Here is a 21,905-nt window from a genome sequence, read left to right as displayed (position 1 = left end):
TTAACAACATACTTTGTTTTGTTATGTCTTTGTAGCATTGTTCCATTACTGCAAATCTGTGTTAGTAACATAACTGTATATTTAAATCATGAGAAGAATTTGACTCTGAGTGATCTAAGACACAAGCAAGACATTTCTGATATAAGAATGTGGCAAAATAAAGAAAATGGTGTACTAGGACATCTTATGTGTTTTCTTTGGAGAAATTGCCTCCAGTGTATTTAGAGGCTATGAATGTCTGCCACCAAAGAAGATGTGGGGGTCTGCTTGAGGAGTGGTACCAGAAAGTTTTTAAAAGGAAAATAGTATTGTTTGATGACTAGTGATGTCTCTTTGTACACTGTGAGAGAGTAGGGAAAAAAGAAAAGACATAAAATTCAAAAGATCCAGACACTTTCATACAGCAGTTTTGATACTGGACACATTCTGCACAAGGTCATTTTTCTCCCCAGGTTGTTAATTCCAGTAAGTGGTCATGTCATGACTTGAACTGCTGGAACTGTTCCACTGGCTAAAATAAGATGTTACAGACCTTGACAGCATTCCAATTGGAAAACGTGTGTTATGGATCATTCTTTCAGTACATTACATTCAGTTTTTCTTTTCTCTGAGAAAACAAATAAATTGGTTTAGCAGTTACAGCCCATTCACATGCCACAAGGGTATGAATTAGAGGTTTTAAATGTCTGGACCAAAGGCAACATAGTATACATTCAGAAATTCTATCATACTTGTTATGCAAAACAGATTTTTTTAAGACTCCTTACTTTGGCAGATTAGTTTCAAAGACATTTTTATAAGAGACATTATCAAAGAAAAAAAAGGAAAGATAAATTTTATATGCACTATTAACTGATTTTTGTAGGAAATCATACTGCCTGAAAAATTAAAAATTTCTTCATGGCTCTTTGCCATATACAGGCAAAATGTATTTTCCTCTTGCTTTTTGATTTACTTCAAGGGAAAAAGAGAGGTGCATCTATTATCACAATCCTGCCCTGCGATGTAAATGTAGCAATGCAAATTTTTATCTAGTTTTTCATGGTCCTCACAAGATCTGATGCTGTTCCACAGTGACTCAAGTGTGAACACCTTGTTCTGTGTAGCATACCAAAGGACATCTCAGCAGACAAAACTAGCTGCACATTCGTGGAACCCTGCCATCAAAACAGTGACTCAGAGAATGTGGCTCCTACAGGGCTGCTCATTATCTCCACAGGACAAGTTTATATGGGAAATTGTATGAAATTGGATGTATTAATGTCAACTTAAAAACAGGCAAATATATCACAAACCTTGCACAGACCTACCTCTGCTAGCACAGGAAAGACAGAAGTAATTATTGTAACATATGTTGAAGGCCCACCACCACATGGTAAATTTAAGTTTCTAGGAAGTTGGTAATAATAAGATTTTTTAAATCATTATTACAGCTAGTAGTAAAAGAAAACCCTTTCCTGTTATTGGCCCTTCAGGTTGTCTAATGCAGAAATATAAATTACAAAATGGATTACATCTGAGGGCTTTTATTACTTTATTTCAAGCTATTGGAGGAAAAAAAAAGGCAAACACAATTTGGAGATTTTTACACCCTTGAAAATAGTCATAATTGCTCTGTTCAGATGCCGGGAAACCCAAATAAAACCCGGAACGTAAAATTGAGAACACAAATTTGTAACAGACACATTTATTGTTACTCCTCAGTACAAAGTCTTCTTTTGCTAAAAAGTATTTTCTTACCAGAACTTGTCCTAGCAAATGACAGTGGTTTGGTGCATCACAGCCTTTTCAGCTGTAATTCAGAGAATGCCCTTCATTTTGTAATTTGAAAGATAATCTTGAATGTAGATGAACATATATCTAATCAAGCATGAAAACCACTAAAATACAGAATCTGTGCTACAGACAAGCTACAAGATCATGATACTATGATTTCAAAATTGTAAGAGAAAATGAGTTAAAGACTCACTGGGCAACATAAAGGTGTTTCCAGAACTGCTGCTTAGACACTTCTTAAACCATTATGCAGGTAAAGAGATGCTTTGAAATAATAACTGCAAGATTAGAATGGTCTAAGCATGAACAGCCATATCCAGTCTGTGAGGAAAATAATTTCAAAATCTAATAAACCAGTGATCTTCAAACAAATGTGAAAACTTTATGTCAGCTATAGGCAGTTTCTGTAGATGCCATTTCTAGTAAAAAGTTACCTTCTGGCCAGGACTGTGGAATGACATCAAGCCACTCTGGACACTCAGTGAATCAGACTTTCTCACTTGCAAACCATGACGTCAATAAATTCCACTATAGCCAATGATGAAAAGGAAAGAGGGACAGAAAATCAAGTAACACAAATCATCCCCAGCAAGCAAGATCCTCTCTACAAGCAAGAAAAATAACAACTCGGAGTCATCTTTCTCTTGGCAACTGTCTCTCCTCCTCTTCCCGTAGCTGCACCCCACACCCCCTGCATTGACTCATAGGCATTAGGCTTTGTGGCTGACTGCACACCCCAGCTTAGGTTGCTGGAAGGGCACAAAAAGCCTCAGCAGAGCCTAAAGTTGTTCTACCCCTCAGACATCCTGGCCAGCTGCCCTTTCTGCCTGCTAGTGTGTCCATTCACTCATGACAGCACTTCAGCCAGTTACACTTTTCTTTTCATACTCCACAAGTATTTCAGCTTCACTGTAGGAGTCCAGGGCCATACAGACTGGCACAGATCTCTGGTCTATAAAACAGACTTCCCTAATAGACCTTAGTATTTCCTTTCTTCCTTGGCCATGAATTTCTTCTACACAGAACTCCAGGCAACAATTTGGGCAATCCTATAGTCTGGGCACAGCTATGTTGCCCTTCTCTTCCCTACTCCCATCACTTTTACTACAGAACTGGTTTTTATCAGACACTAGGATCCCACTGTTGTGGACCTCTGATGTGACACACTTTCTTAGCTGAATGCAAACCTGTTTGAGCCCCTTGCACTTCTGCTCCTGGCCCTGCTATAAGGATTTGCTTTTTGCTACATACATTTTGAAGGGTTTGCGGTGGAGTTTTTTGTTTGGTTTTTTTTTTCCTTTTGTTGTATGCCAGAATACAGTTTTGGGCAGGGAGAGGAAAGCAACAATATAGTTCAGAAGTATTTGCACTGACATCCACTTTTGGTAATAGGAATTTTAACTTTCACTTGAACAAGGAATACAGTTTCCAAAAGTCTGAAACATAATGACTAACTGTAAATGCACACAATAAATGAAATCTGTTTCATCCTGACCATTGGACCTTTTCATCCAGCTTCTCCTGCTCCCTACCAGATGCCAGAAAGTGGCCAGCCCTTCTGGGTTTCAAGTCCTATCCAGCTCATGGGGGAAGGGAGGATCCTGTTCTCCTTTAGGCCTTGGGCTACAAGACTTAAATCAGTAATTATTTGTTCTCATCCTTTCACATCGTGGCAAGCTTAAGCACATTACAGCTCTCTTCCTTAACAGCTAAAATTGATGTGGAGTGTATTTGTGAACAAAACCACCTCAGGGAAGAATTTGTTCTTCGCCTACCAATATCCAAAATGGTTCTCAGAAAAGCAGCACAAACTAGATCATTTCCAATAAATGGTGCTTAAGTAATTCCAGTGAATGACCAAAAAAGTACACATGGAGGAACAAACACTTAGTCCATTCCAGACTGGTACTAAAGTTAATTGTTCAGCGAAGGTCACTGGACAAAAAACATTTAAAATTGACTCGATTGGTCTTCAAGGGCACCAAAGCTAATTTTGAAATCAGAACTGCTGTGGATACCGACTACGTTAGGGTGACTGTTCTGTCAGCGCAGCAAGGGGCTTCTCAAATTATCAGACATTATAATAAGAAAACATTGCACTAACTGCCTGTTTGTGTTTATACTAAGACAGAAAACACTAACATCATACCAGATTTTCCAGGAACTATGTTATCCTGCTTCGCACGTGTCTCATGCTGTCTCAAGGGTTTAAGGGTTTATGTAGTAGTTCATATGGGTTTGGCTGCATAGCTAATCCAGAGCGGGAATACACTATTGGCAATAGAATAAATAAAGTTTTCTAATGAGTGTACTTGGTTTACGTTGTATGTACAGTTCTCCTCCACAGACCATTATAACTGTAGTCTTGGGCCTATCCTGGCCTCACTTCCCAAAAACCAGAGAACTGGTACAGCATTTTCAGCATATTTGCAGTAAAACAACAACCCAAAACCAGACAACGGCAATTTCTTCAGAAACTCCTGGTTTACAAGTTATTGCTTTTTTAAACCAGCTTTCCATGAGCTGTCTCTGGGCACTCATTTGTGTTACAGATTCTAAACATAGTTCCTACCATGAAACTCCCTTTCCTAACAACACGAGTACATTGCTGTCCCAGTATGAACTACATCCCCAAATATCACAAGCAGTGGCAAGCACAAGCTTCTCATGTCATAAATGCTATAAATACAGATTAGTCAGCAAGTTTATGTACAGGGAAAAGCCTACCAAAGAATAAAATCAAAGAGGAAGGTATATATTTTAATTTTGTTATTGAAATTTGTTATTTGGCAGACAGTTTCTGTGTATCTATTCACTTTCTTACACTCAACTTGAGCAATGTAAGTTTTCTGAGGTTAAGAATTATTTTATTAATTGAAACGAATTCAAAGAAACCTATTTCAAATGAAACCAAATCATTACCTCGAGGGTGGGCACTTGGATTCTTCTCTGTACTTCAAAAATCATAAACATAATTCACAAATATTGTCTTATTTACTTGTTTCATAACAGATCACACATAGAGTGATAGTCATTCATAGTCAATCACACTGATTGACTAGAGAGCACTGGAGAACTACAGACATGACCTGTGCCTCAGTCTTGCAGGCAGAAAAATCCAGAAAAGCCATTCTCTATATCGATTTGAAAGCTTGAATCCACAGTTTAAGAAAATCTTGTGCAACATTTCCTTGAGTTACCTGGATAAACTTCTTAAGAACTTACTGATTCGTACTGTCCCCTCAGCTTTGCTTCAGAGGCACCTGAAGTGTCCAGTGTGCAGTCCACTGGTGTCCAGGACATGAGCTTTTCTTGCAGGACTTGAGGAAGCACATCAGCCAGTGGATTTGGAGCACTGTACAACAGAAAAGAAATGCAACAGCATTCAATGGCAGGTATTTGGATGTCAAAACCAGAAGTCTGTTTCAAAACTATTAGTTGCATGGGGAACCACAGTGGTGGCACAGCCACATGCAGGACTGTGCAGCTGGTTATCATAGAGGCTATAGATCATAGAACCATGGGATGGCTTGCATTGGAAGGGACCTTAAAGATCATCTCCTTCCAACCCCCCTGCCATGGAAAGGGGAGTTCCTTTCACTAGACCAGGCTGCTCCAGAGCCCCATCCAGCCTGGCCTTAAACACTTCCAGGGATGGGGCATTCACAACTTCTCTAGGAAACCTGTTCCAATGTCTCACCACCCTCACAGCAAAGAACTTCCTCCTAATACCTAACCTAAATCTACTCTCTTTCAGTTTAAGGCCATTGCCCCTTTCCCTATCACTACATGCCCTTGTAAAAAGTCTCTCTCCATCTTTCTTGCAGGCTCTGTTCAGGTACTGGAAGGCCACAAATTAGGTCACACCTAAGCCTTCCCTTTTCCAGGCTGAACAATCCCAATTCTCTCAGCCTTTCTTCATAGGAGAGGTGCCCCATCCCTCTAACCAACTTGGTGGCCCTCCTCTGGACTCACTCCAGTGAGTCAATGTCCTTCCTGTGCTGGGGACCCCAGAGCTGGATGAAATACTCCTGATGGGGTCTCACCAGAGAGTAGAGGGGCAGAATCCCCTCTCTTGACCTACTGGCCACACTGCTTTTGATGCAGCCCAGGACACAATTGGCTTTCTGGGCTGTGAGTGCACATTGCCGGGTCATGTCCAGCCTCTCATCCACCAGCACCCCCAAGTCCTTCTCGGCACGGCTGCTCTCAATCTCTTCATCCCCCAGCCTGTGTTGATACCAGGGGTTGCCCTCACCCAGATGCAGCACCTTACACTTGGTCTTGTTAAACCTCATGAGGTTCCTGAGGGCCCACTTCTCAAGGATGTCCAGGTCACTCTGCATGGCGTCCTTCCTTCAGATGTGTCAGCCACACCATGTTTAAGAAGCTCAGCCCCTGCCTGTGTGTACGTGACTGGTGTCAGGACACTCCGAGGGGGCCCAGGGTGGAGGAGGCCCAGTGGCAACAGAGCAGGAGAGCATAGGGGAGCAGCTGGGGCCCGGTGAGGGGTAGAGGCCCCTCAGGGGTGGGAGAGGGCATATCCAAATGTTCCCTGTAAAACCTCCCAGTCCATGAGAGGCCATGTTGAGAGTTGGGAGAGCCTGCCGCAGGAAAAGAGAGTGCCAGGAGTTAAGGTTCAGGACAGGGACCCGTGTGAGAGGAGGCAGCAAGGTGGAGGGCAGGGCTGTCACCAGGTTTTGGGGAGGCATTATGACCTCTCACAGAATGGGTCAGGGTGGAAGGGATCACAGTGGATCATCTGGTCCAACCTCCCTGCTTAAGCAGTGTCATCCCAGAGCGCATGGCACAAGATTGCATTCAGACGGTTCTTGAATATCTCCAGTGAGGGAGACTCCGTAAACTCTCTGGGCAATCTGTTGCAGTGCACAGTCACCCACTCAGTGAAGAATTTCTTCCTCCTATTCAGGTGGAACTTCCTGTGCGTCAGTTTCTGCCCGTTGCCTCTTGTCCCATTGCTTTGCACCACCGAGAAGAGCCTGGTTGCATCCTCTTGACACCCTCCCTTTAGATACTTATAGACATTGATGATACATAGTCCCCCTTTGCGGCACTAATTCAGGAACACATTTTTAAGGCTCTGGGCGTTACCCAGCGACCTTTGCTGAGCCGCAGGCGTTATTCTTCTGCCCGAGGGCCACCGGCGCTCTCCCCCCGCAGCCCGCGCCCCGCAGCGCTCGCTGCCCCCGCCCGGCCCTTGGCTTTGCTCGGCGTCTGCCGAGCTGCTCCCTGAGGGACTCCCTGTCCCAGTGAGGCAATCGCGGCGGGACGCGGCGTTTCTGCTTTCGGGACGGCGAGCTCCGCCGTGATTTCTCTGTCCCATACGTCCGTGTCTCCTCACTTCTGCTTTCGAGAACGGGCGGCTGCCGACGGAGCGCAGCGCGGGGGGTGCGGCGCTGAGCCGGGATGGGGACTCCATGGAAGCGCTCATGCACCCTCAGAGTGCCGTGTCCGCTCAGTGACATCGGGACAGAGATGCAGCGCGACAGGCTGGAGGCAGAGTGGCTGGAAAGCTGCCCGACAGAAAAGGACCCGGGAGTGCTGATCGATAGCGGCTGAACATGAGCCAGCAGTGTGCCCAGGTGGGCACACCGGCATCCTGGCCGGTATCAGGAACAGCGTGGCCAGCAGGACCAGTGATTCTCCCTCTGTACTCGGCACTGGTGAGGCCACACCTCAAATACTGTGTTCAGTTCTGGGACCCTCAATTCAGGAAAGACACTGAGGTGCTGGAGCAGGTCCAGAGAAGAGCAACGAAGCTGGTGAAGAGTCTGGAGCACAAGTCCTATGAGGAGCAGCTGAAGGAGCAGGAGGTGTTTAGACTAGAGAGGAGGAGGCTTCAGGGGAGACCTTATCACTCTACAACTATCTGAAAGGAGGTTGTAGCCAGGTGGGGATGGGGCTTTTCTCCCAGGCAACCAGTGACAGGACGAGAGGAAACATCGTCAGGCCGCGCCAGGGAACCTTTAGTTTGGAAGTTAGGAAGACTTTCTTCACAGAAAGGGTGATTAGACACTCGAATGGGCTGCCCAGGGAGTTGGTGGAGTCACGTCCCTGGAGGTGTTTAAGAAAAGACTGGATGTGGCACTCAGTGCCATGGTCTAGTTGACAAGGTGGTGTTGGGTCACAGGTTGGACTCGATGATCTAAGAGGTCTTTTCCAACCCAACTAATTCTGTGATCCTGTGACAACAACCGCTCGGGGGCCCGAAGACCCAGGGGCGGCCGCGCCCGCGGACACCGCAGGACGACCCCGCCCCCTGTGACGTCACCCCAGGTGCATACCGCCTCCTCCTCCCGGGGGGCGTGGGCACACCGGCCCTCGGTGGGCGGGGCGAGGGCCGCGCATGCGCCCGGCGCCGGGACACCCGGTCGCGAGCGTATGTGCGCGCCCGCCGCTCCCGTGAGGCGGGGGGCAGCGCTCGAGCGGTCGCGAGGTCGCTGGCCGGCCTCCCGCGGACACGCTCGCGTGCTCTGTCGGCCGCCGCCATCATGTCCGCCGCCATCGAGCAGGAGTTTCAAGAGATCGACGCCACGAACGACTGGCAGGCGCGTTATCTGGTGAGCCGAGTGGGATGGTCGGCTCCAGCCGGAGAGCAGGAGGGAAGGAGGGTGGGGGCCAGAGATGGCCGCGGGCCGGCAGCGCCCGTGCCCAGTCCGCGCCGCCGCCTCAGCAGCGGGGAGAGCGGAAGTCGTTGGGCCAGCACGGCTCTCGCCCTCAGGTGCGCGCAGCGGAGCCGCGGGCAGGCGCCGCGGAGCCGCGGGCAGGCGCCGCGCATGCGCGTGAAGGGTGGCCCCGGGAGAGCGGTGCGTGTGGGAGGCGGCGGCGCGCAGGCGCGGGGTGGGGCGCGGCGCGTGCGCGGGCTCGGCGCCTCTCAGCGTCGGTGCCGCCGGGGCTGAACCGAGCGGGGCCTGCTCGGAGTCCGGGCGGGGCGTGCGGGACCCCGGCGGTCTGCGGGACCCCCGGCGGTCTGCGGGACCCCCGGCGGTCTGCGGGACCCCCGGCGGTCTGCGGGACCCCCGGCGGTCTGCGGGACCCCCGGCGGTCTGCGGGACCCCCGGCGGTCTGCGGGACCCCCGGCGGTCTGCGGGACCCCCGGCGGTCTGCGGGACCCCCGGCGGTCTGCGGGACCCCCGGCGGTCTGCGGGACCCCCGGCGGTCTGCGGGACCCCCGGCGGTCTGCGGGACGTGTGGGAAGCTGTGCCCCATAACATGGGTTCGGCCAAGGCTCGGTGTCGCCCCTGGGTTTGCGCGGTTCCTCAGGCACCCGCGCTCCCTCCTCAGCGCCCGTTCTCGCTGCCTTGGCAAAGCCTGGCTGCTGCTGCTGCGGGGGTCCTGCGCGGCTGCCTCTCAAAAGATGCAGTATTTGCATTTTCTCTGTTGAAACAACGAGATTACGAACTTTCAACAGCAGTCACTTCCATAAAATAGACTTCTGTCAGCTAGTATCACTAGAGCAGTTATTTGTGCTAGCAATATTTTACAGCACTCTCAGAAATGAGGAAAAACAACCAAAAAAACAAAGCTCTCTTTGCTGACTTCACTTCGTGCTTTTTCTCTGTTAAATTAGGGATTTATTTGTGATTCAAATACATTATTTCAATATTTCATATATTTCAGTTTCGAATATATCTGTATTTCAAATAAGTAACATTTAGTATAACCCTGCCAGAGTTCAGGAAACATTTGGACAACACTGTCAGGGATATGGTGTGATTCTTGGGGTTATCCTGTGCAGGGTGAGGAGTTGGGCTTGATGATCCTTGTGGATCCCTTCCAACTCAGGGTGTTCTGTGTCATGGCTGGATATTATGTGGGAAAACTGATTTTAGAAATGGTCATTAAACTTCCTTAGGTTTGTTTCTTTATAGCAAGCCTGCCCTCCCCCCATCACTGTAGTAGTGTTTCCAGCTCGTTTAATGTTTCTTTACCTAAGTGCAAGTGTGTTTCTGTGCCCCCACGATGCAGGTGCTTTTAAAAACAAAATGTGTTGCATCCTGTTACTGAGTAATACAAAATTTACATTTCATGGGAACTTGGGTGTGAATGCCTGCCAGATCCATTCATTCCATGTGCAAGCTCCCAAAGCTTGTCAGTCGTGTAAACCAGAGAAGCTCCAGTGTGCTGTATCAAAGTAAAAAACGTAATAGATCGAGAGATTTTTATACAAATATGTGGAGCACTGGTGCTTGGCAGTTGCCTCTCCACATTGGGGTTTATGTTCTTTACAGGTTGGTCCTGCACTTAAAGTAAGGTCAGGCACCAGATGCTAAAAAATGGAGCTTTCTTTTGTACGGTGGATTTCCGCCAAAGTCCTTTCCAGCTGTGTTCATTGTCCAGGAATAGGCTGGGCCATTAAGAAAATTTGAAGACAAAGATAGTGGAAACATTGAGAAGACCAAAGAATGCTCAGTTGTAATGAGAAGTTTAAATGCCCTTTGGGACATAATGATCAAATGCAGCAACATAATCCGAAAACAAAAAGAGAATTCCAAGTAAAATACTGTTAATTCTGTATCATGCAACATCTCTGCTGAGATGGCATTGGTACAGAGATGCAAAGACAGAGTTGAATACATTGGAGGCTGTTTTCAGTTGTCTACGTAAGGTAAATCTGTATATCTTAGTGAAATTGTGGAAAAGAGGCACTTAGAGGCAAAAAAATTAATAAAGCTTAACATTCAGAACAAGTGAACAGTATGATCCTTAAAACAGTGTGTAAATGAGTCTGTTTGAGTATCTGACATATTATTGAAAGATTTGTATTAATGCACAGGGAGAAGCAGGCTGTGATTTCACACTGATATTTGTGACTCTAGAGTTCTTTCTTATATTGGTTCATGTTTAACTACAGCTGTTTGGGATGAACCATCAAACCACCAAGAATAATCATATGGCTCTTAACAGCAACCATAAAATCATTAATGAGTTCAGTTACCTTTGTGGGGCTTTAAACTGCCAGTCAGTGTATAGGAGCCAGCAGGAATACTGGTGGAAGTTCCATCTGAGTCTCTTATTACTGTGACAGATAACATGCAAGTCAGAGGGTAAACTGTAAGCATAATAAATATCTGGTTGGTTTTTTTTTTCCCTTTGATCCTCGTGCATCAGTTGCTTAGCAAGTTGTGCTTATCTTAGTTTGGTTATGTCAGCCAAGTGTAGGAAGATCTAAATGACAACAGCTTGGCCAAGAATGAGACACATTTTCTGAGTGAAATTGCACTAGGTGCAATAGAAGTTGGCTTTAAAATGTTAATTATTAATAGCTGCGATTAATTAATAGGATATGTAAAGCATTAATCTTAATCATCTTGCTGGCTATAAGTTAACTGCACTTTTTTGTTTTTTAAAGGAAATACGACATAAATCCAGTGACTACCCTCACAGGGTTGCAAAATATCCAGAAAACAGAAATCGAAACAGATACAGAGATGTTAGTCCATGTAAGTATCTTTTCTGTAATAACTGCAGTAATATTTCTAGACTTTTTGCTTATCCTGTTGACTTTAAATACTGAAGCTAATAAGTCATGGTCATTGTGGATTTTACATTTTGTTTATTTCCGTAGGCATGTATCCTATTATAAATGTGGTTTTTTGGTAACACATACACAAAAGTGTGTAACAGGAGGGAGAAAAGTCTGCAGATTAAACTCATTGTGCTGAATGGTGATAAAAGGTTGCAAACCATAGGTATTAGTATAAGTAAGTGTGAGCTGCAAAGTAATATTTTAAAGATATTTTTCTCATAGGGAAATTATTTGTTTAATATTTTGTGTTTAAATGATACTCAGTTTCTACCGTTACTTTAAAAAATGCTTGAGATTTAGTTATTTTTGTCTGTATGGTGAATATGGTGTGGGGTGCTTTGTACTTTACTAACTGCTGTAAAATGGCCTTTGTGACATAATGATCTTGCATCTCATGTGAAAAAACCCCTTTTTTTTAGACCAGCTTCTCTGCTACAGAGATGCTGTGGGCTTCTTTTCAACAGCATTTGTGTGAACAAAAGATTACCGATATGTAGTTACGGCTGGAGAAAGCTATCATAAATCACTTCAAAAAAGGCTGGGGAAAAAAACTGTACAGCCTTAATTTTTCTACAGTAAATTGAAGCTGGAACAGATTAAATGTTTGTGTGTTCTTCAGTATGAAACCTCTGAGTACTGAAGGGTCTTAAAAGCCTTGTTACTGGATCCAGAGTTTTTGAAGGGTTGTTGGTGCGTTGGAGCTTCTCGATTGAGTACCTGTTTGTAAGATTTGGAGAAGTGCTGAGCTCCGTGTTTCCAGTTGAAAGTTGTGGTAACAGCGTGTGTGCAGCACTTCTCAAAATTACATGGAAAGGGTCTTGGATTGAGTCATGCTGGTCAGATAGAGTGCTGTGTGCTGCTCCTTAGGCTGCTGCCAGGATGCTCACTGGCACAGTGAATTCTCTTCAAATGGCATGATGCCGAATCTTGGTGCTGCAGGCTGGTGAAACTGAACTTAGGAGTTCAGTGCATGACCTCCTTGCTGCGTGTGCATGGCATTCCATTGGAAAAGTGTACAGCTCTGAAGAAGGTACCTCAGATAAGGCAAGGCTCACTAACTCCAACTGTATGCTCAGCAAAGGGAGACAGGCTTCTTGCTGGACACATGTTGGTCTGTGCAGAGGTACTTCTGTGTCCCAGGTTTACTGTCCTGTTACAGCACAGCATTGGCATCTTACTGATGCCAAAGTAGATCATGTTTTATTCACTTTCTGTTTCATACCTAAATTGGGATGGGAGTTGTAAGACGAGAAGGCAGGAAGTTGGATTTGAACTCCCGGGAGACCCAGGTTCTATTGCTGGGTCTAATATCCTATACTGCTTCTGTGTCAGAAGCTGTATCCATGCGTTTACCATTTTTCCCATTCATGGATTTAATTTCTTAGGCACTAGTGCCAAGAGAATAGAAGTTTCCTTCAACATATTTGTGCTTTCTTTTTTCTTTTTAAAAATAGTGTTTCTAAAATAAATAAAAATACATTTTATTATTTAAGTAGCATCTAATAATGCCTCCAGTAATACCTGGAGGCATTATTACAGATGTGACTTGCATTCATCTCCTACAGTTATTTGGAGCTCAAAATTTTACGATTTTTAAAATTTTTTAATTTTGGCATGCCTTTTACTGTGCTGAAGAGCATCAAACACCTCTATCTTAGTCATGGCAAAGCCTGCTTCTGAAATCTGTGTTTAGCCAGGAGGAAGAACTTTGTATGATTCTGTTAATTCCTGGACCCTATACCAAAGCAGATAGTTAGATAAAATCTGGTATTGAGGTAGTAGTGGGGCTCAGGGCAGGGTTAGAGCCATTACGTACTAGTTGACATGAAGTATAGCACGATGAATGAATTAAGATGGTGAAATTTATGAGGAATGTCTCAGTTTTTAGCATTTTTCAAAGAAAGAAGATTTGAATTAGTCCACTGAGATAGCCTACAGAACTGGGCATTAGGAACAAGGCTGTATGACAACAGACCAAAACACTATGTTTGGACTAATTTCTCTTGAATTTTGCATCTGTGTTTTCAAATATGACTCATAATTGCTTCTGTAACAATGATTAGAGTTGGAGGAGAAAGAGATTTGGCAGGGAATATATGATAAATAAGATTTCAAGACAGCAGTACCTAAATTTCAAAGCAGCTGGGATAAAGCTGTATGGTTTGGTCACTGTGGTGAACACATCTAATGCAAGGAGCTGGTGTTGCAGAAATGCAAGACAACTCAGTCTCACACAATCTTGAGGACAATTTTGGTCCTTCACTTTGCAAATCTTACTGCTTTTTAACAGTGTTTAAATGAAAACCAGGTGTTACTAGTATTCTCTAAAAGTCAGAGGCCTTCAAAACAAGTTGTTAGACTTTGAAGATCCAACCACTGAACCATGTTGCAAGACGTTATTTGATGAAAACATTTTATTTCTCCCTGGCACTGAGGAAGTTGTTTGTTAACCATGGTAGTGGCTGAGCCAGCCTAAAATCCAAGGTGGTGTGTCTGCAAGAGGAAATGCAAGGATTTTTCTGTCTTACGGAAAATATGCCAATTACAAGTGCAGGAAAAAATGTTTTGGGCTGGTTTGCCCCGTTTCAATCATGATGCATGAGACAAGTACACTGAAACCAATTTGTGTCTGTTACATACATTTCTAGGTAAAAATTAATTTTTGTTAGCTGGGAAAGGCTAATCATCTCTGCCCATTACAGTTGAGTTTCACATAGTTTCCAGTTTCATAAGTATTTTTGTTACTGTCCATTTTTGTTGGCTAAAGAGCTATAGTGTGTATAGCTCTTTATACAGAGAGCTGAAGAGTTACCGCCTAGTTAAAAATTCCAGCAGTCCAGCAGTTTGGTATTAATCTAGAATAGGGAGAGGAATATTTTGACTATGTCATACTATTGAAACAGGAAGTTAATCCGAAATAGGTTTGGTTTGACAGCCAGTCATTTCCGGACAGATGAAACCATTTCTCAGAAAACATCGTTAAGAGAGGAAAGTTACTTGTGAGGTTGTTATTCTTTATTAATATCTTCAATGAAACTGTCTCAGATTGACTGTAGACACCTTTCAGACATCTGCTTACTGTGTTACCAGATTTAGAGGCAAGAAGGAAATCCCCTCAGCAAAACTGGCAGGATTTTTTTTCCTTTAGCTTTTGGAGGGTAGATGGGGGTTTACGCAGTTTTATCTTCAGCCTTCCTTTGTAATATGGTGTGTGGCTCAATATCCTGGGTCGTCTGAGCATTTTTGCCTGATAGATCATGTTGCTGTTGGAGGATGTTGCAAGGTAGTGATTTCATTTGCTTTATTCTTGAGGCTGTGAGTAGACTTTCTCTCAGATCTTTCAGCCACGAGCTTGCAGTTGGCCAGGGAGAGAGGAACATGAAGAGTATTGTGCTTTACAGGCAGCAGCGTTGAAGCTGATTTGAATGGTTTTGCACATGGTGCTGATTAATTGTCATTGCAGAAATGTTCCCTTTTTGTACTGTTTTGAGTGTATGTGCTGGGAACAGGGAGATTTCTGTCCAAAGTAAGCCTGCTGCATTTCTTGTTGTCCATGTTAGAAGCTAATATTGATGATATTTATGATGTTATCTAATGATTCTCTAAAACATCTTGTTACCAGAAATATTGTAAAATAAACTCAACATGCTGCTTTTGGAGATCCTTCTTTCTTTGGGGTTAGGGAAGACGGAAACTTTATAGCACATGCTGATCTAAACTTTAGCGTGTCTTAAGATTGCCTTTCACCATCTTTAGAAGTGTGCGGATCCTGTGCCATAGTTACGCGTGTGTTTCGGTATGAATGCATTTCGGTCATGACTAGGCCATGGTTGGTATGATGGCTTGTGTTGTGTACAACCAGTGACAGGGTGGTGGGGAAAAGTCACTTTGCCTTTCCTTTGCCTTTGGCTACCTCTATACCTTGTGACTGTAAGTCTAGTGATAGAGTATTGTAATTTGAATAATTTAGCAGCTCAGATAGACTGAATTTAGATTAGTGAAATGGAGGGGATTTGCTGGTAGGCGGGAAAGGGTCAGGCAGGGTCACTGGGATGGCTTACGGCTGCATGTTTTATTTATGACTTTCTTTAATCCACTAAGTGGATCGTCCTCCTCTATTGTTAATAGCTCTATATTTGGGGGACCAGAAACGTCTTTTGGATAAAAGATAATTTTAAAATTATACAGTAGCTTCACTTCTAGAAACACAGTTGTTTTCAAATAAAAACCTTTCATTAACCAACTGCAAGAACTGCATGATGTCAAACACCAAATGTGTTTTATCTTGGTTTTAACAGGATCTGTCATTTTCTCTTTAGCAGGGAGTGGGCTGATTGATGTGTAATGTGAAGTCTTGGCCTCACTTGAAACATGGGGAGTATTGTCAGTGATATCAGTTGGACAGGGCTTCACTGGAAGTAGGTAATCAGAGTTTGCTTATCTCAGATAGGGTTGTTCTGGGAGTGGGTTTTCTCAGTACAAGAGCCAGAATGAGAATAATTTTTAAGATTTCCACTTCCCTTTCGGGCTGCATAGTTTGTTGAAATAGGGGAATTAGCACTTCAGAAAATGATTACTGTATTTTAGCTGTTGTGGGCATGGCAACGTATAAGATAAGATTTATCTTAAAGATTTAAGACAGGTTTATCATTCATATAAATCTTAGGTACTTTGTAACTGGAAACGATTTACATACGGGAAATATGTTACAGCAAACTCACTGTCAAAAGTTGGCTTGCTTCATTTAATTCAGAATAGCAAGCCAGGGTTTGAATGAGGTTTCTAGGTCATTGTGTCCTTTAAGAACCTTTTCCCTTGAAAGAAGGGAAATCAATATATCCTAGTGTCTGTCGTATGCCAGAGTATTTGTTGGATCGCCTCTGTTTTACTTGGGGAGGAAGAGGGAGGCTGTCTGTGCATAGAATTAGTTGTTAAAGGGACTTTAAAAAAAAAAACTTTCAGAATGTTATTTGTCACGTTTACAAAGCAGAACTTATAAGAAGAAAAAAATAAAGCTGGAGGTGTGTATAAGGATTAAAGTAGGGAACCTCCTTAGAGCCTCGGCAGTTATCTCCCCCGGGCAGCAGAACAGCAGCTGCCGCTGGGTGATTAAATTGTTAACGCGCTTGCTGACGTCACCTTTCCGAGAACACTAGTACCGGTATGTGTGATTTACTATAACAAGATCTTAAGTTTTTCCTGTTGGCAAATGACATGTAATATTTACAGCGGTCTTGGTTTCTCTCCAGTAGAAACATTTCAGATAAAGTGATACATGAAAGGAAAGAGTAATGCTTTCCTATCCCAGCAAAATAATACAAAGAGATATATTTTACTTTAAAATGCACATGTGTCTTAATTTTACTGTGTATTGGCTTTGATAATATTTTTTTTCTTCACACAGAGGTATCATAATTTTTTTTAAAGACTCCTGAAAGTCAAGATGGTGTTGCCTTACAACTGGAATGCTAATAAAAACAGACTAACCCAGTAAATTTCTCATGCTTTTATATTAAAAAGAATTTTTCAGCATATTTCTGTTCTCTGCATGTTTGTATGTGACTGCATGTAAAAGCTAGGACCTAAAGGAGGTGCGGTAACAGCCCCAAATCTGAGTCCTTGAACAACAACAAAATAGTTGTACTTTACCGTTGACTTCTCTACTTTAATCCAGCAAGATCATCTCTGGCAGTTGCCAATAGTAGATAGATGAGAGAGAGTATAAAAGCAGATCAAAACCTAGTAAATGTATTTTCCCAGGTTTCCAAACATATAGAAAGTATTTATATAAAATCATATGAGCAGTCTGTAGAACAAGAATCTTAATTCAGTGATGGTTTTTGATTGCCATCAGCTTTTTTCCTGTGCAAGGTTATATTCATGGATTTCTGAGATAAGCCTTGTGCTGTACAGCCTGGCTATGAGTTCAGTTGTCATAGCTGTGCCGAATTTGATACTTGGAAGTTGCTCATGTGAAAACTCATGATTTTGTGCATTTCCCAAGATGTCTATCAAAAGGAAGTTAGCCTTTTGGTGCAGGGAGAGGGAAAAGTGGGCTGACATTTTAACAGCAGTCTGTGCCCCAGTTGAGTTTTGTGGGCTGAAGTCTCTTAAATTCATTTTAGTTTGCTGTTTTTTATTTACTCTTCTGAAACAGTCTGCTGAGGCTGTTGAGCTTCAGGAGGTTTGCAGTCAGTTGGATCTCATTTTCTGGCATGTAGTTGTGTACAGATTTTAAACTAAAAGTGCTCTTTGTTTAATACAGTGACCAATAAATGGCTGAAGCATTACTTACTATGAACAAGTCTCATTACCTAAATGTCTCCTAGAGGCTGATAAATCAGATACTAAAAGGTTCTAGGAACAGCCACAATGACTTTTTATTATGCAGTGTTTGAGCATGACAGTATGATCATCTTTCTCATATTAATGTTAGAATTTTATCCTTCACTTGCCTCTGCCATAAATAGGGGAATCTTCTGTCTTGCCTATGTAATTGTGAGAGACTGAAACCATATAATTAGATTAGGCTTCATTTAATTGAAAGATTTGTTAAATATGTACGTTTTTGCATGTGTCTCTTTATTATTGTTATATTGTACAGTATTTGACAATAACTCATAGGGAAAATTAAATTGATCAGTGCTTAGTTTGAATTATTGCAAGTACGCTTTGGTGAGTTTTTTTAGCTATGTGAGTTTTTCTTTATGATTCTACCTCAACCTATGAAACTTCACCAAAAATTTTGGAATTCTGAACACAAAGGAAACCATGCAGTGGAGTGATCTGATGTGATAGGACAGCGTTGCCTGGTGTGAGTCGTGGTGCTGTAGTATGAAGGAAATGCAGCTGTCGAGGGATGGCTGTGAGCATCTTTCGGCGTGTATGGGAGGGTTGTTTTTTTTGGCTGGTTTTTTAAAATAAAAATGGGTATTCCAGTTTTCTGAGCATCTGCTAGTAATCGCTTCCTGAAATTGCTCCCATGTAATGCTGAGGGGCGAATGAGACAGGCGGTTATCAAAGATAGATGAGAAATTATTTTCACATATACAAATAATTTACTGCTTGGGTAGGACTGCAATATTTATTTCAAGTTGCTTGTCAGACCTAAACTTGCCTGTGAGAGAGTATTCATCCAGATGGATGCATCATTAATTCTTAATTTTATTTGAATTTTAGATGATCATAGTCGTGTAAAACTCCAGAACACCGAGAATGACTATATCAATGCCAGCCTAGTGGTCATAGAAGAAGCCCAGAGATACTATATTTTAACACAGGTGAGTAGTACCAATTACTACAGTATTACAGGGATTGAGAATCTAGGGGAGGGGGATTTGTACAGTTGTAATTTGTATTTGGATGATTCCTTGTCTGTATGTATTACATATATCTCATATTAACAGCCTGTGTGATGTAGCTGTGATCAGATTATTTTATATTTTAAGAAAAGCTAAAGGGAATATTGAAGTATGATTAATTTACTGCATATGAAGCTTTTCAAGTATTTCTTGCTCTTCAGTTCTTTAGGAAATAGGTTGCAACAATACTTTAACCCCTTAATTCATCTTGTACCTTCTGAACAGTAGTTTTAATTCTAATGGCAAAGTAGTATTGATGCTCAACCCAAGTATGCTTTCCCTGAATTTTTATTGTTCTGTTGTTTGGTTTTGTTTGATTGGTTTTTTTCTTAAAAAAAATATGCAGCCATTTCAAGTCCTGTAGTGGTCTGGGCAGTGTGGTTACTTTCTTGCCTGCCACTTCTATAATTCTATTAATAATTTGTTCAAACTTTCAGAGGAAGACTTATTCCTCTTTTCCACAGTGAACTATTAACTGTGTTCAAATACCGGTTTGCCTATATGTTCTCACGCCCATTTTTCTTTACTACACAGGGTCCTCTACCTAATACCTGTTGTCATTTTTGGCTGATGGTATGGCAACAACAAACCAAAGCAGTTGTCATGCTGAACAGAATTGTCGAAAAAGAATCAGTAAGTGAAATTAGTTGTAAAGCCATAGAATTTTAATACAGTTGAGCAGTGTTTGATTGTTACATTAAAAGAACTAACAAACTTTCTCACTGGTGTACAGCATAATGTGTATTGAATGTAACATTAAAGTGATGGAGCTAAGACCTAAAGTTCAGTTTGGTGAAAATAGCATCCATTTGGTGATGAATGCAGAAAGGTGAAAGTAACATTCTGAGAAAGGAGGATATGCAGATAGAAATAGTGTGGAGTAGAGGCAGCGTAAGATGCTCTTGGAACAAAATGGAAGGTGGGAAAACAAGTTTGAATTAAAGTATCTTTAGATTAATTCCTCTAAATCTGATTCCTCTGAAGAGTAGTATATTTGTTATATAGGGATGTTAGCTGTAACAGTGAAGACAAACTGCTGCCCAAGAACTGGTGAACAGTTGGTATACATGCAGAATACAGAAATTTTCTACTATGATGTAGCTTTTCTGCTAATGCACATAAGAGCACTGTGGATTTTAGTTATAAGTGCATGTCATTTGAGGTTTATGTCTTTTCTTCAGAGTAGATTAGTTAGGGAAGAAGATTGGTCTTCTAAAAAGTCACTTATTTTCTTGTGCAAAAATTTTCCTACAAAAGGTTTGAGTGCAGAGCAAGAGGAATAAAAGACAATGGTTTTGCATTGCTTTGTTCGCTTATCCTTTGTTTCACTAGAACCTTCCAGTATACAACAAGCCTGGAGAGAACTGGATGTGATAGAAGAGTTCTGTAAATGTGCAGGTGTGCATGTCAGAAATGGGGGGAGGAAATGCTGAAACAGCTGAACAGAGGTCTCGGTTCCCTGTAGAGAACTAGAGGGGGGAGAGGGAGAAGGGTTAAGATGTATCTCAAAACATGTTAGCCCTGCAGTGAAAGAAAGCATAAACAGATAAAGCTGGAATGCATAATAGCCACTGAAGCAGTTGTAGTGACTTGTCTGTAAACATTACGGATTACAGAGTTCTCAAACTGGGAGCAGGTACTTGAGTCTACTGTGTTGAATAATGGGGTCTCAAAATCTGCACATGCAAAGCCCAAGATACTAGGATATTTAACCAGATTTTTTTCTTTTTTTCCCCCTTCTTTTTTTCCTTCCTTTAAAAAAAAATCAAATAGGTGAAGTGTGCACAATACTGGCCAACAAAAGAAGAAGAAGTTATGACATTCAGTGAAACAGGTTTCCGTGTGAGGCTGGTATCTGAAGACGTCAAATCCTATTACACAGTACATCTACTGCAATTAGAAAATATCAATGTAAGCTTTTCTCAGTCTATGCAGCTTGTATTTTTGGGCTTCAGTGTACTGTGAGAACCGTTTAGCATGTTGTCACTCAAGGTTTGTTTGAGCTTTTGCAGTGGGAATTTTAATGCACTTGGCTTCTGAGGATGTTAAAGATGTTGGTGTGGAATATAAGCAAGTTAGACCTCAATTTATACATTAAAAAGACAACATCTTCAGCATTTTCATATTTATATTTTCCATATAGCAGCACCTTAGCATGGTCAATTGTGTTTGATGGTAGTGGTGATTCTAAGAGGAGCTGTAAGAATTAACTAAAGAGAGGAACACAGGAGTTGAAAATTCTGATTTCCTTTGACTATCCAAAATCCAACTTAATAATGACTGGTTTTTAGTGGAACTTGAATTTTCCATATAATTCAATCCAGCTATCTTAAGTTTTTTGGGGGAGGGGTGATTACCACCTGTAGATAGGTAACTTTATCTCCTCTTGCTTACCTCCCCTTTTGCTCCACAGGACCAACCATCCTTTTCTCTTAAAAAATTAAGCGCTTTGACAATTTAACCAAGTTAAGCTCAAAAAAATTGTTCCTGACCTGAGCTTGGGTTGGAATTTGCTGCTTCTGTTTCAGAGTGGAAGACAGGATTGAAGAGCTTGTCTTGTAAGATATTCTCTCTCCCTATAAATCTTGCCTTAAGTGCTACTATGGCAAGTTTTATTCAAGATTGTCTTGTTAATTCAAAACCTCCCTCATGAGATCAATATGATCAAACTTGGCATGTTGTTCCTTGGTCTCTTCCTTGTAAGAAGAGCTTTGTGAAATACTGTCCTGCTGACCTAAAGAATTTCTGTTTTGTAGTTTGTTCAATGACAGCAAAAGCAAAGAAAAGAGGAATAGTGCTTGCAAGCTAGTGGCTGAGAAAGAATAACTCTCCTTTTTGGAAAGCTGAATGCAAGTTTTCCTAACTACCAAAAAGGCTTTTTTGTGGAATTATTTGGCAGATGTTGGCCCCTACTCTTAAACTTCCTATTTTCAAAGGATGCAGTTTTCATCACGTGTATGTTTGAAAATAACATTAATTGGAAAATGCAGAAATGCCTTGAGGAACAGCACAACATATACTATAGTAGACTTTTGAGTTGGAACTACTGAGCACTTAAATCTCTGGGTTTGTTTTGGACCAGCAGTGCCCGTCAGCACTCTGCAGAGTTTCTTGTATGTCACGTAAATCAGTTTCACAAATACCTAGAAAACTTTCTGTATTGAATTTTTATTTTAATACCCTGGCACTCTTGTAAGGCTCTACACATATTAACTCCA

At 42.2% G+C, this 21,905-nt stretch overlaps 1 protein-coding gene across 2 annotated transcripts in view; it reads left to right on the top strand.

Moving 5' to 3' along the window:
• The first annotated feature begins 8,223 nt into the window (after nt 1-8,223).
• PTPN2 (protein tyrosine phosphatase non-receptor type 2) overlaps nt 8,224-21,905 on the top strand; it is a 29,248-nt gene continuing 15,566 nt past the window's right edge. For both annotated transcript variants that reach the window (XM_064657190.1, XM_064657182.1), the window contains exons 1-5: nt 8,224-8,357; nt 11,150-11,240; nt 18,506-18,606; nt 19,222-19,320; nt 20,461-20,598. In XM_064657190.1, coding sequence (XP_064513260.1) covers nt 8,289-8,357; nt 11,150-11,240; nt 18,506-18,606; nt 19,222-19,320; nt 20,461-20,598 — 498 coding nt within the window. In that variant the 5' untranslated portion in view covers nt 8,224-8,288. The remainder of the gene's footprint in view (nt 8,358-11,149; nt 11,241-18,505; nt 18,607-19,221; nt 19,321-20,460; nt 20,599-21,905) is intronic.

Source organism: Pseudopipra pipra, chromosome 1 (assembly GCF_036250125.1).
Source record: "Pseudopipra pipra isolate bDixPip1 chromosome 1, bDixPip1.hap1, whole genome shotgun sequence".
NCBI lineage: Eukaryota > Metazoa > Chordata > Aves > Passeriformes > Pipridae > Pseudopipra > Pseudopipra pipra.
This window is presented reverse-complemented; position numbering and strand designations above follow the sequence as displayed.